Raw genomic sequence first — 12,478 nt, 5'->3', positions numbered from 1 at the left:
CATAGTGAATATAAACATGAAGAACACGACGCTAGCTAACACATCAAGAACATCCCCTTCACCTGGCCCACCGACGGTACACACGGCGTCGACGTCCTACTCCACCCTAGACACCCTTACTGACGATGCCATATGGAGGAGGAGAGGAGGGCCCTCCCGCTGCAGCCGGCACCGCCTCCCCTCCCACCGGATCTAGTGGAGGAGAGGTGCGGCCATCGCCGTTGTCATCGCCTTAGGCCGCTGACTTCCCTCCTGCCCATAGTACAATAACCTGGTCTATGCTAGCGGTTAGGCCCGAAAAAAACCAAAACCAGCCTCCTCAGCGGTTCAGTTTCCTTCAAAGACCGTTCAAGTTATTGAACTAGAGAAAACTGGCTGGACCGCACGGTTTTGCATGAAAGTCGGTGAACTGAGAAGAACTGAGCCATCCAAGTCTTGCAATATAGGGAAGAGATAGACCTTACCAAGGCACATATGCTCGAGTCAATGATTTTTTTGCCCATATTTAATCAAAATTAGTGCGTAAAATAGGTAGGATCCTCCTATCTTTCCGCCTCCCCTCTCGCCGGATCTGGCGGAGGGGAGGGCACGACCACCGCCGCTGCCGCTAAAACCGGCACCTATAATATATTAAAGCTGTTTTTTTTAAAATAAATGTTTTTCTTTAGAACCGGCACCTATAGTTACTTAGAGGTACCGGTTTTATATGTTTTCAACCAGCGGAGGAGAGAAGCACTGTAGATATTGGTTTTAGCTGTTCTGGTATTTAAAGTGCCGAGCTCAATGTGCATTTTGTTTTGCAGTAGTGACACCTTTGAGTCTAGCTAGAACCAAGCAATTAGGTACGACGTTAACAAATGGAACAAAGGTTAGTAGTAACTAGTAACTAATTAAGCACGCGCATACAAACAAGCTAGCTTACCTACTAACTAAATAACATTATCATATATGCATGTACTGATCTTCAATTCGAACGTATATGTTTCTCCAAAAAAATTTGAACGTATATAATTCTCTTGGACGACCAAATTAAAAATATGTAAGTAACTATAATGTGGACACATGTGGTCATCGATAACGATTGCTCCGGACGTATATACGTTCTCGTCCAATAATCAAATTAACCAGGCCGGCCATTGCGCGAATCTATGACGAACAGACTTTTATTTGGATCGAAAACGATCGATGATCATTTCTTTTTTTTTAAAAAAAAGAAGTTAAATAAGAAGTTGAAAAACAATCGAACTGAACAAATATGAGATTATTATTAATTAGTTACTTTCATGGTTGCTAGCTGCCGCATATATCTTACCCACTCTAAGTGGTCGGCCTAGGAATTTTTTAAAGTCCTAATTAAAAAAACGTTAAAGGTGATTACAATATCAACGGACTATAGGTTATTTAGCATGTATTTGGTTCAAGGGATAGAATGGATTGGGTTGGGTTGATCCCATTTTCAAGATGTTTGTTTTGGGAATTGGTAGATGAGATATCCCTTAAAGAGAGAATATTCCTTTACGATCCAGGTTGATATGGTTTCTCAAAAACCAACGGATAAATCTAACCCACTTTTCTGTCTCTTTGACATGCGGACCATCCCAAAACAAGGATGAGTACAACTCATCCCACCACATCGCAAACCAAACACATGCGTTGTGTTCTTTTCCTCTCTTTCCCAACTCACTTACCTCGTTTTCCGCGCACACGTTTTTCAAACTACTAAACGGTGCATTTTTTTTACAAGTTTTCTATATGAAAGTTGCTTTTAAAAAATCATATTGATCCCTTTTAAAAGTTTTTTTTAGGCTAATAGTAGTACTTAATTAATCTCACTATAATTGCTTGCTTCGTTTTCCGTGTCAGGAGGCAAGGTTCCCAACCTTGCCTCCCGAACTAAGCCAATTTGTTGCGGACATCTAGCAAGCCAGAGCCTTGTGTCTGCGTATGCATATTGCTAAAATTAAAGCCATGCCATTTATACGAGCATTAAATATGAAAATAAATACAGTATCATATATTGTATGTAAAAACGTGAAAAATAATTATACTATTATTTTGAAATTTATTCACGATACATCTACCATTTATGCATGCATCCAATCCTGATATTCAAAAAGACATTGATGCCCCAGTTTTAGAAGTTAACTTGATATTGCAAATATATTCGAAATAAACCATTTTTGTGGTGAGATATATATAATATAGGGAGTAAAAATAAGATATTGTTTTTTCAATACGCCAGGTGGGTCAAACAAAAAATTAGGCTAACACAGTTGATTTATCAATAAATTTAACATTGTTGCAATGCAATCAGTGTTCTACGGGAGAAACCAAAGGAAAGTATAATGAGGTCGTCCGTGGGCCTGCATTACGCTCGTGAAGGCACAGTTTAATTGAGTGGGACCCACAATAATTCCGGCCCAAATAATTTGATTGTAAAGCTAGCCCAGCTGGCAGGGGCGCAGGGCTAATTAGATGGCGGTGTAGCAACTGGTAGTACAATAGTATTTGTACTGCAGCTGGATGTACTTTTCTCATAGTGCCGGACCTGTTTATGATTTATTTTAGAGAAAATTAGATCTTAGACCACCTCTATTTTTTTAGAGAAGGATATTTTTTTACTTTATATTTTTTAAGAAGAGTAATTTTTTTTACTTTACATCCAACTGGATATATGTAGCCCTTTTAAATTTGGAACATAGCCTATCAAACAGAAAACTTAGCTCTCAAATAACTCAATTTGAAATTCGCTTATATGGAGTTATCCCTCAAATTAACTAATTTAAAATTCGCTCCTATAAAGATTTGAACTCAAAAGCTTAGGATGCTACTCAGGTCATTTCAACCACTGCATGCCCTTTCACATTTTGGACCAGGTGTCTTTACATCACGTTTCAATTTGGGCCCTCTTCTTTTCCCTTTCTCCTCAGTTGCTACTAGCAGGAATACTTGTGTTGTGTGCCCTTTTTCTGCCGGAAACCGTAAACACTAGCTAGTCGATCGATGATTGGAAATGCAAGCATCCTTTTGAATTCTTTGGTAGCTTTTACGAGTAGAATTGCTTGATCGATAATGTGGAGGGACCTGGGAGGAGAGATGAATTCTGCGCTCATGCTTAACCTCCGTTACTGCGTTACATATTACCCGAGCTTCTCCTTCATGTGCGTTGCTCCTTTTCGAGCTACTGTACCATGATAGCTTTATGGAGGAAGAAAAAGAGAATCCGAATTGAATCATCCATAAAGGTATCCGGTCTAAAATTAAAAGTTTGGTTTACCCAGCTGTAATATAAGGTAGCCTAAGGTGCATGTTACTCTTAGTTTATTTTAACCCTAAGGCACTTGGATAAAAGTTAATTCGAACAAGTACTGTAATTGGAAAAAAAAACATGAGGGGCTAAACTTGAAAATTAAGGGGACTTCAAAAAACCACTCCTGCATGGATCCATTGAAAGTACCTAGGATTAATTGCAGGTTTACTTAGCAGCTTACTTCTATTACAGTAGTAGTGAACTAGTTTTACATGGAGTATGATACTCTCTCTTGCCACTAATTTATGGATTGAAATCCAGTGCAGTTGTTACTATGACAGCAACTTTAGCAGTTGCAAGGTAGCTGATGGATCAAAAACCAGCGGCTCAGATCATCATAAGTACTGTTCACGAATTACTGTAGCAATTTCCTCCTGTAGCGATTACTGTACCGTCTAATGTGCAGTGGGGTGGCAGAGCAAATCCAAGCTGCTGGCTGTATCGATCCAACGGTCATAATGTGCTATCACAGCTAAAGTTGCCGTCGTTATTACGACTGCATTGGATCTCAATTCCTAATTTAGGCCACCAACTTTTGCATTGAATTATGAATGGGGGAATTGAAGGGAGAGATAAGCCTGAGTTTTATTTTAGAGACTCTTCTCCTTTCTCTCTTTCTCGCTACAGTAAATTCTCCTTCTCTCTTTCTCCCTACATTTCAACCCTCCGACCCCTCTTTCGTCGTCGATTCCGGTGGCTCGCCGCCGGTGACGACTAGAAGAGGGGTCAGGGTGATCTCCTTTCAAGCCTAATTTAGTCCTTGTGGTTGTTCTTTAGTTGTCGGGTTGTCTTGTTAGTCGAGCTAGTCTCGTGTCCTAGGGTTTGTCGGCCTATGGCGGTGGCCGGTGTAGGGGTCCTTGGTGGCGGAGATGGTGGTAGTGTGCTTCTAGGATGATGAATCGCATCTCCGGTGGTGGAGACACCCTCCTGCAGTGGTACCGATGGGTGGTGGAGACGACGGGTCTTCTTCCATATCTGTCGAAGCATGGTGGCGGAGGTGGTGACGGCCTGAGAGGCTCTGCGTGCGCGCGCGCAGGTGACGGCGAAGGGGCCAGCGCGGTGGAGCGACCGCTGGCAGTGCCTTCCGTGGCACGCCAACTCGCTGGAGAACATCGTGCCGGAGAATCTGCCACGGCTGTCGACTCGCTGGAGGTTCAATAGCATCACAGCGGCAGAGAGAGCGCCTATATTGGGATCTTCGTGGATGGGTGAATGTATGGCCAGGATCTTGTAGCTTCAAGTTGTAGGCCATCTCTTCCTCAGCCATCTTCGTCCTCTCAGCAAGACAGAAGTTGATTTGCAGTCATTCAAATGCTCCAATGTTGAAGGTTGGCTGGTCTTCGAATTTGCCCTCGGACACCTACATTCCCAACAGGCTAGGGTCTTTTGTTCCCTAGCAGCAGAAACTATGTTGGGTTTGTCATTCAGGTTGAGCTCATACCACCTGCGCAATCTTGGTTGATAGGTTTGATGTTAGGGCTCCTCAAATTCAATGATGAACTTCGTGGGAATCCTTTGCTGAGTCTGGTGATTCTCACACCAAAATCTACGGCTTTGTATAACAAATCTCTGTTTTGTGCCGTTTCCGCGGAGGCAGCCGATGGGGATTAACGGCTTGTCAAACAGAGTGCACGTCAAATAAGGCCCAAGATGGCAATCGTCATGGCATTACCGCAGCTCCTTATCGGCATTATCGCAGCTCCCTCTCGACCTGCTTCTTTTTCTGCTGTTTGGTTACATTAGGAAGGTCGCTTCTGTAATTCAGTTAACCCTCCTTTTCACAGGGATGGCTCTTTGCTTTCAGTTCTTATCTTTGAATATGTATCGGTATTTATCCCCTAAACTCTGTTCTTGCTTAATAAAGTTGTTTACGTGTTAAAAAAAGAAAAAAAAATGGGAGAAAAAAGCCTTTTTCTGAGCTGCAACAGTGCTAGTAGTGGCCGGAAGGGTGGTTGATGGATGGTACTGGAAGCTGATCGATCTGTAAAAGAAAGAAAAGTGGACACGGCGTAAACTGATGGATCGAACAGCATCTATCAAAGCAGCTGGTAAGAAAAGGCAGAGGCAGGCAGGCAATGATGTAGCTAGCTATTAACCATCTAGAACTAAATTAAGGATCTGTTTAAAAAGCTTTAGATTAATTAGAAGCAACGAGAACGAATCCGAGTGACGAGGATATGGAGCTCCCCAAACATGTCCTAATTAAGACTCTCAAGGAGTAGTAGTAGTACTCAAGCAAAGTCGTTAGTAGGTAAACTGCAGACATCTCACCTGACCAGCTGATCGATTACCCAACTAACAATCGTACTACTAGTCTACTATACTTCGTTTTCCGTCGCCTACTTGGTTCTCTCGAGATCGATCGTCATCGCTGGCTGCCGAAGCACAACCACAAATCACCATATCCAACTACTAATTCAGTCTGTCGCTCTCTCCCGCTCCTTAATTAATTAATTAATTACGTGCTATTTATTTCTTGGACTATTACTCATCATTGACATCAACTAAATTAACCCAAGTAGGATGCATTTTTCTTGACCAGAATCATGCTTGCTTTGCAGCATGAATGCCTGCCGTAAAGTCTAAGCTTCACATGGTTATTATTAGTTAATTAATACTAGTGGAAATAATATAGTCATTTGTGCTACCTACTCCCACTTTCTGAGAATCCCTGTTGATAAATTAAACTTCCTATGGGCAGCAGCAGCAGCAGCAGCTAGTGTTCGTCCAGGTTCAGCCATGGCGCCCACCTCTCGCCCTCCCGCCGCCCTCTTCCTGCTGCTCGCGCTCGCCTGCGCCGCGCCGCCGCTCCTGCGGGCGGCGGACACGCACCTCCACTTCTTCATGCACGACGTCGTCTCCGGCAGCAGCCCGACGGCGGTGCAGGTCATCAAGGGCCCGACCTCGGCCAACGGCGGCGTCAGCACCGGCTTCGGAGACACCAGCGTCGTGGACGACGCGCTCACGGAGACCTCGTCGGCGACGTCCCCCGAGGTCGGCCGCGCGCAGGGGTTCTACATGATGTCGTCGCTGTCGAGCCCGACGCTGATGGTGTGCGTGAACCTCTACTTCACCGCCGGCGAGAACAACGGCAGCACCATCGCGGTGATCGGCCACGACGACACCATGGCCACGGTGCGGGAGCTGTCCGTGGTGGGCGGCACGGGCAAGTTCCGGATGGCCACCGGCTACGTGGTGTGGAAGACGGCCAGCATGAGCGCCAGCACCGGCGTGTTCGAGCTCGACGTCTACGTCACCACGCCCAACGCCACCACCATCGACGCCTCCGCGCCGGTGTCGCCGCTGGACGGCGGAGGCAGCAGCGGGTCGACGTCGACGGCGAAGTCGGGCGCGGGGGGGCGACAGGTGGGGTGGGTGAGTGCGTGCGTAGTGGGGTTGGTGGTGGCGTTGGTTGGGCGTGGTTGGTGAGGCGTCGAGTCGTCGGTGTCGAGATTCGTTGGTGCCTTCTCTTTGTTTTCTTTCTTTTTAATTTGTTGGAACCGGATTCCCGTACTGAGCCTGCTTTTACTGCAAGTAAATTGTTTGGTTTGGTTGGTTGCCTTCCTGTCACTCCACTTATTACTGTACTGCAGCATAAAGCTGACACCTTGAGAACCATCTTCACCATCTATCTATTCACTTTATTTTCACAATATAAAGGTGGTCAATCATTTAGTTTTATCAGCATCATATTATAAAAGCTCCTAAAATTCTTTGATATGACTTATATGCATTACTTTTTTTTATAGAAAACTCCTTTAAATCTTTCAAATATAAATATAGTATAGGTTTTTTGGACACCGGAAGATAAATATAGTACAGTTATAGCGAACTTGTAATATATATAATTATACTTATTTTGTAATTATATTATATAAATTGGATGTACCTAACTGTAACTCATAAGACGAGCCGTACGTAGAGCAACATGTCCCCCATTCCCAAAGCATTGTGAGTTTTGACTCCCGCACGCATGCTCGATTTTTTTTTTTTTTTTGAAAATGATTCGGGATGGGCGCCCGATCCAGCGATTGAAAAATTAGCCTCCTCTCGCTAGCGCTGCTGCCCCTGTGCCCCTAGCATTGCATACTGCTACTATGCATTAGGGCATTTACGGTGCATCGTGCTATCGTTCAGTCCGAACTAGCCACATCGGTATTTTTATGCCCATAAAATTGAGGACCACGTGATCAAAGATGGTCTCTCGTTCTTTAGCCTGTTCAAGGGTTGTTGGCGTGGGGAGAGAAGGCAGAGACGTGTTGTGGGGGGCGTGGCTTCGTTTCGCGACATCGTTGTCCGCGTCACCTAGAAAGAGATAGAGGGAGAAGGGAGATGGAGGAAAGGAAGCTCGTCACGGCGGGAGCCCGTCGTACGTCGTCTTCCAGTTCCACACCATGGCAAGAAGCTTGCCGTTGTGCCCCTCTCCACACTGCAAAGAAGGTCGCGCCCCTCGGCTCCGCGCCACCGCGGGTCTCGTCGCCATCCCTCGTTGCTCACCATCGTCCTCGTCGCCATCTCCCTCTCCTCCGCCGCCTTGATCTGGAGGCTGCCAGCAGTGGACGCTCGCGACGAGGACAGGAAGGCCACAACGCGCTGGTGCCACGATCTAGTTGCCGTCGAAGCCCCATGGCCAGCCTCGAGGTCGTCGCCGGAGGAGGAGGGAAAGGCGGCGGCGATAGGGAGGGGAAGGATAAGCCGGCGGAGGGGTTGGCGAAGACGGCCTCGGCTTGCTCGCCGGCCGTGCCTAGCATCGATTCGCACCTGCGAGCGGAGGACGCTCGCAACAAAGACAGGACGGCCGCAGCACGCTGGCGCCCCGATCTAGTTGCCGTCGAAGCTCCATGGCCAGCCTCAAGGTCGTCACCGGAGGGGGAAGGGAAGGCGCCGGTGATGGGGAGGGGAAGGATAAGCCGGCTGAGGGGTTGGGGAAGCCGGCCTCAGCTTGCTCACCGGTCGCGCCTAGCCTCGATCCACACCTGCCGGTGAGGCCAGCCTCGATCCGCAGCTGGGAGCTCACCGACCGCGCTAGGCTCAATATGTGCCGTCGCGTGAGGCCACTCGACGAGACTTGCCTCGGGGTCCTCCGCTGACGACGACGTGGGTAGTGGGGGGCTGGCAATGGGGAGGAGAGGCGCCAGTCGCGGGCGCCGGCGTGAGGGAAAGAGAGGTAGTGGGCGTGAGGATAATGGAGAGAGGGGTAGGGTTGGATTTTATATTCTTTTTTGGATTCAAGGTTGTTGAGTGTAAATTTTTGATCTCCACACAAATTAAAGAAAATATGAGAACTGAAACAAAACGTACCAGTGGCTGAAATACGAAATTGAAGCCACTTGTAGAGCCACTTGCACTATGAAGAATTCAAATTTGGGACTCGTAACTCTAGCGTACATGGCACACTGAGGCTCCTCATATAGTCATATGAGACTGACGCACTGTGAAATGTGAATGCCCTTATTTTCTCTTTTCTCCTCTAACTCTTACTATTCATGCATGTCCAACTTTAGCAAAACTTAAGCATTTTTTCTCCTAAACTATTTATCCGATCTACAATTCGATTATACCATTGTATTTATCGTAAATAAATCTCGTGGTTTCAAGGCGAATTATAAAATTAGTTTTTTCATTCGTGTCCAAAAACCCCTTCTAACATCCGGTCAAACGTCCAATGTGACACCGAAAAATTTTCTTTTCGCGAACTAAACAAGGCTTAACATGGATGATGGATCAGACGGCAAAAAGTTCGAAGCTTTTCCTCTTTGGTCTTCTTTCGACAGTAGGATATCATTCCATCCTTTAATTTGTTGGCTATTGACAGGTCACCCTCCAAATTATTTGGCTATTTACCGATTCCCACGGATCCATTGGTGAAGAATATCGATTATTTGGTGAAAAATGATTTGCTTTGCGACTTTACTAAGAGGTGTCCTACCGTATACACAAGTGTTCTGTTTGAGACTGCATGCCTTACATAATTCATTCATCCTTAATTAATTTGTCGATCCCTCTGAAAAAAATTCCCTGTAGGTCGACTAAGGAGAAGTGAGGTTGTACAATAACAGTGTACAATTTTGGTTCGAAATTTTGGAAGCCCCTCCTCCCCCGGGCAAGTGATTATCTCGACAGAAATTTTCAGTTTTACTCAATTTTTTGTGAATTTAGTGAAAATTTAGTCAAATTCGGTTAAATTATGTTATTTTTTTAAAAAAAAATTAAATCCAAAAGGTGCCAAAAATCACGAAATTTTGGTTCTACAAAAATGACCGAAATTTTGGATGAAATCGAAATTGAAAGCCCTGTACAATAATCGCATTGCTGTGCGAACTGCAGGACACTGAATGTGTGCTTTTGTTCTCTTTTGGATATTTTGGGACTTTGTTGAAGGATGATGATAATGATGATCAGCGAGCCAATATCAACAACATCAAGTGACTAATTGAAATAGATGATGATCGTGGTGGCACAGTATATATATGAACGATGTTGATTATTGTGTGCAATTCATTGTCCAAAAAAAAAGATATTGCAGATAATTTTAGAAAAAAAAAGGACAAAAGGATAAATGCACACCTAAAAGGTGGTTGTGCTGCATTATTAGTTCGCTTGTGAGTGGTCTACTCTGAGGCAGAGGTCACCAACAATGGATGGCCATGGCTACCACTACCACTACCACTGGGAGCAACAGCAGCAGCAGGCACCGAGGCGTGCACGTCGAGCTCCAGCACGGCGTGCAGCTTGGATTCCACCTTGGCCGTCCTCCACAGCACGTGCCCGGACGCTCGCCGGAGCATGCCGCTGCCGCCGACCACCGCCAGCTCCCTGATCTCCTCGGAGGTGTCGTCGCGGCCGGCGACGACGATGGTGCTCCCGTTGTATGGCCCGTCGGTGAGCACCAGCGTGATGTCGACGATGAACACCGGCCTCGCCATGGACGCCAGCATGTACGTCCCCTGCGCCCGCCCAACCTCCCTGGACGCCAGGCTTGGGCCCTCCGTCACCACGTCGTCGATGATCACCGTGTCCCCGAAGTTGTTCCCCGGCGACATGGACGGGTTCGCCGGCCCCGGCCCCTTCACCACCACCACCGACGTCTGCCCCGCCCCGCCCACGATGTCGTGCATGTACACCCGCAGCCGCACCGTCTTCCGACGCGCCTCGGCCAGCGGTGCCACGGCGGCCGCGACGGCGAGGATCAGAGCCACGGCGGCGACAAGCTGCCGACGGTGCTCTGGAGCACTGGAGCTACCCATCTCTTTATGTTTGGTTCACTCACAAGACGAAAAATGGAGATGCAATTATATATATAGCTGCAGGACGAATTCTTACGAATGTTTTAAAGCTGCAGGTGCAGGGTCATTATATATCGATCGCCAATGGAGAAAATGGACATTTAGTCACGTTCAAACACGGTTTCACTATAATGACATCTCAAAAACGTGTTTCGCTAAAATGCTAATATGAAGCGCGTGCTCACTGCCACTTTGCCATTTTGGCCTTTTGTGCATTTTCGAAATCATTTTCGCTTCTCCACCGGGTGATGAGACAAAATTGCCCTTCATGTTCTCTGCCGCCGCCATTGAGGGAGAGGAGCTCATCCTCGCTGGCCATCTCCATGTCCACCACGAGTAGTTCACCGTCTTTCTCCTCGTCCTCCTCGATGGAACGCGTTTTCGGGATGGCATTCTAGTGAAACCGTGTTTTGGATGTGGCTAAATGTCTATTTTCTCCCGCCAATGCGTGTACTGAAATGAAATGAAACATTTATCGATCAATCATTTTGTCCTTTTGTTTATTATTGAAGGAAAATATTTGTTGCGGTTGCGACAAATGCACAGCCAACTCGAGTAGTAAAGTAATAATTAGAAATAACAATCAGCGTCGTCAACATCAGCCGTGACGACGTTTGTGCCACGCAGCAGTGACGATCAAGACCAACGGCGAGCCGGAGAAGATGACGCGGGCACCCACGCGTACACGTCCAGCTCCAGCACCATGTGCACCGGCGACTCCCGCCTCGCCGTCGTCCACAGCACGTGCCCGGTGGCTCGCCGGAGCTTGCCCGTCCCGCCCACCACTGCCAGCTCCCTGACCTCCTCGGAGATGTCGTCGCGGCCGGCGATGAGGATGGTGCTCCCCTTGTAGGGCCCGTCGGTGAGGACGAGGGTGATGGAGACCACAAACACGGGGGCGCGCAGGCGCGCCAGCGTGTAGGAGCCCTGCGCGCGGCCGACGGCCATGGAGGAGTCCACGTCGGTGAGGAGGTCGTCACCACCATGGTGTCGCCGAAGTGGCTGCCCGGCGGCATGGCCGGGTGCAGCGGCCCGGTGCCGTTCACCACCTGCACGGCCGTCTGCCCCGGCCCGCCGGTGATGTCGTGCATGTACAACCGCAGCCGCACCGGGAGCCCACCGGCCGAGGCCGAGGCCGGCACCGCCACCGCGAGGACGAGAGCTACGGCGGCGAGGAGATGGGCAATGGAGATGATGGCCATTGCTGTTAGCTGCTCTGCTCGCTGGATGGTTTCGATGAATGCACCATCGCTGCTTGCCTATTACTCCTATATAGTAGTACTGTACTAGTATATCTTCAACATGAGGAGTCCAACCATTTAATTTAGTTGTATCCTTCTGGATGATTAAAGTCTCCTTCAGGTGCAGATCACCTCATTAAAACACAAATGATATACATGCTGGTAGCTCATTAAAAACAGAGGATACGCATGCTTTCTTTGATATAGATATCCACTGGACTAAATCTTGTCATAAATATCATATATTTATACATTTATGTCTGTATATAATATTAAATTACATCTGTCCAATTTATTTAAAGAGATATATGCACACATACGTGGTTTTTTTTTAACGATCAGCACCAGACAACATGATAATTCATTGGACAGAATAGAAAAAATTATTTGGCTTGCATCATGAAAGATTGTAACCAGGAAAAGAAAAAAAAACCCTCCGTCACCACGAACCAAGAGGTGCTTTGTGTTTATAGATATAGTTTACTAGTAATGTTTATGACAAGGTTTAATAGGATCAATTGGATCCATGCCATTGTAATTTTACCGTATTAGAAAAATACCCCTATTATTCGCGATATCGGCTGGGTGCTACTGGAACTTTGTAAAGTTAGATCAATGCCATCGCCGTCATGTTTTTCATC

The 12,478-nt window shown here is 46.9% G+C and overlaps 2 protein-coding genes and 1 pseudogene across 2 annotated transcripts; 1 reads left to right on the top strand and 2 right to left on the bottom strand.

Annotated features, from left to right (window-relative positions):
- Positions 1 to 5,879: 5,879 nt before the first annotated feature.
- LOC127778996 (dirigent protein 21-like) lies at positions 5,880 to 6,885 on the top strand. Its single transcript, XM_052305648.1, has one exon. The coding sequence runs from the start codon at positions 6,050 to 6,052 to the stop codon at positions 6,737 to 6,739; it is 690 nt and encodes a 229-aa protein (XP_052161608.1). The 5' UTR covers positions 5,880 to 6,049; the 3' UTR covers positions 6,740 to 6,885.
- Positions 6,886 to 9,777: 2,892 nt separating this feature from the next.
- LOC127778999 (dirigent protein 1-like) lies at positions 9,778 to 10,619 on the bottom strand. The gene has a single exon (XM_052305650.1). It carries the CDS (start codon positions 10,555 to 10,557, stop codon positions 9,922 to 9,924), a length of 636 nt encoding a protein of 211 aa, XP_052161610.1. The 5' UTR covers positions 10,558 to 10,619; the 3' UTR covers positions 9,778 to 9,921.
- Positions 10,620 to 11,092: 473 nt separating this feature from the next.
- Positions 11,093 to 11,850, bottom strand: LOC127779001 (dirigent protein 21-like; annotated as a pseudogene).
- Positions 11,851 to 12,478: the final 628 nt, after the last annotated feature.

Source organism: Oryza glaberrima, chromosome 7, assembly GCF_000147395.1.
Source record: "Oryza glaberrima chromosome 7, OglaRS2, whole genome shotgun sequence".
In the NCBI taxonomy this organism is placed as follows: Eukaryota; Viridiplantae; Streptophyta; class Magnoliopsida; order Poales; family Poaceae; genus Oryza; species Oryza glaberrima.
The sequence above is the reverse complement of the archived record's forward strand: the minus strand, read 5'-3'. Positions and strand labels throughout refer to the sequence as shown.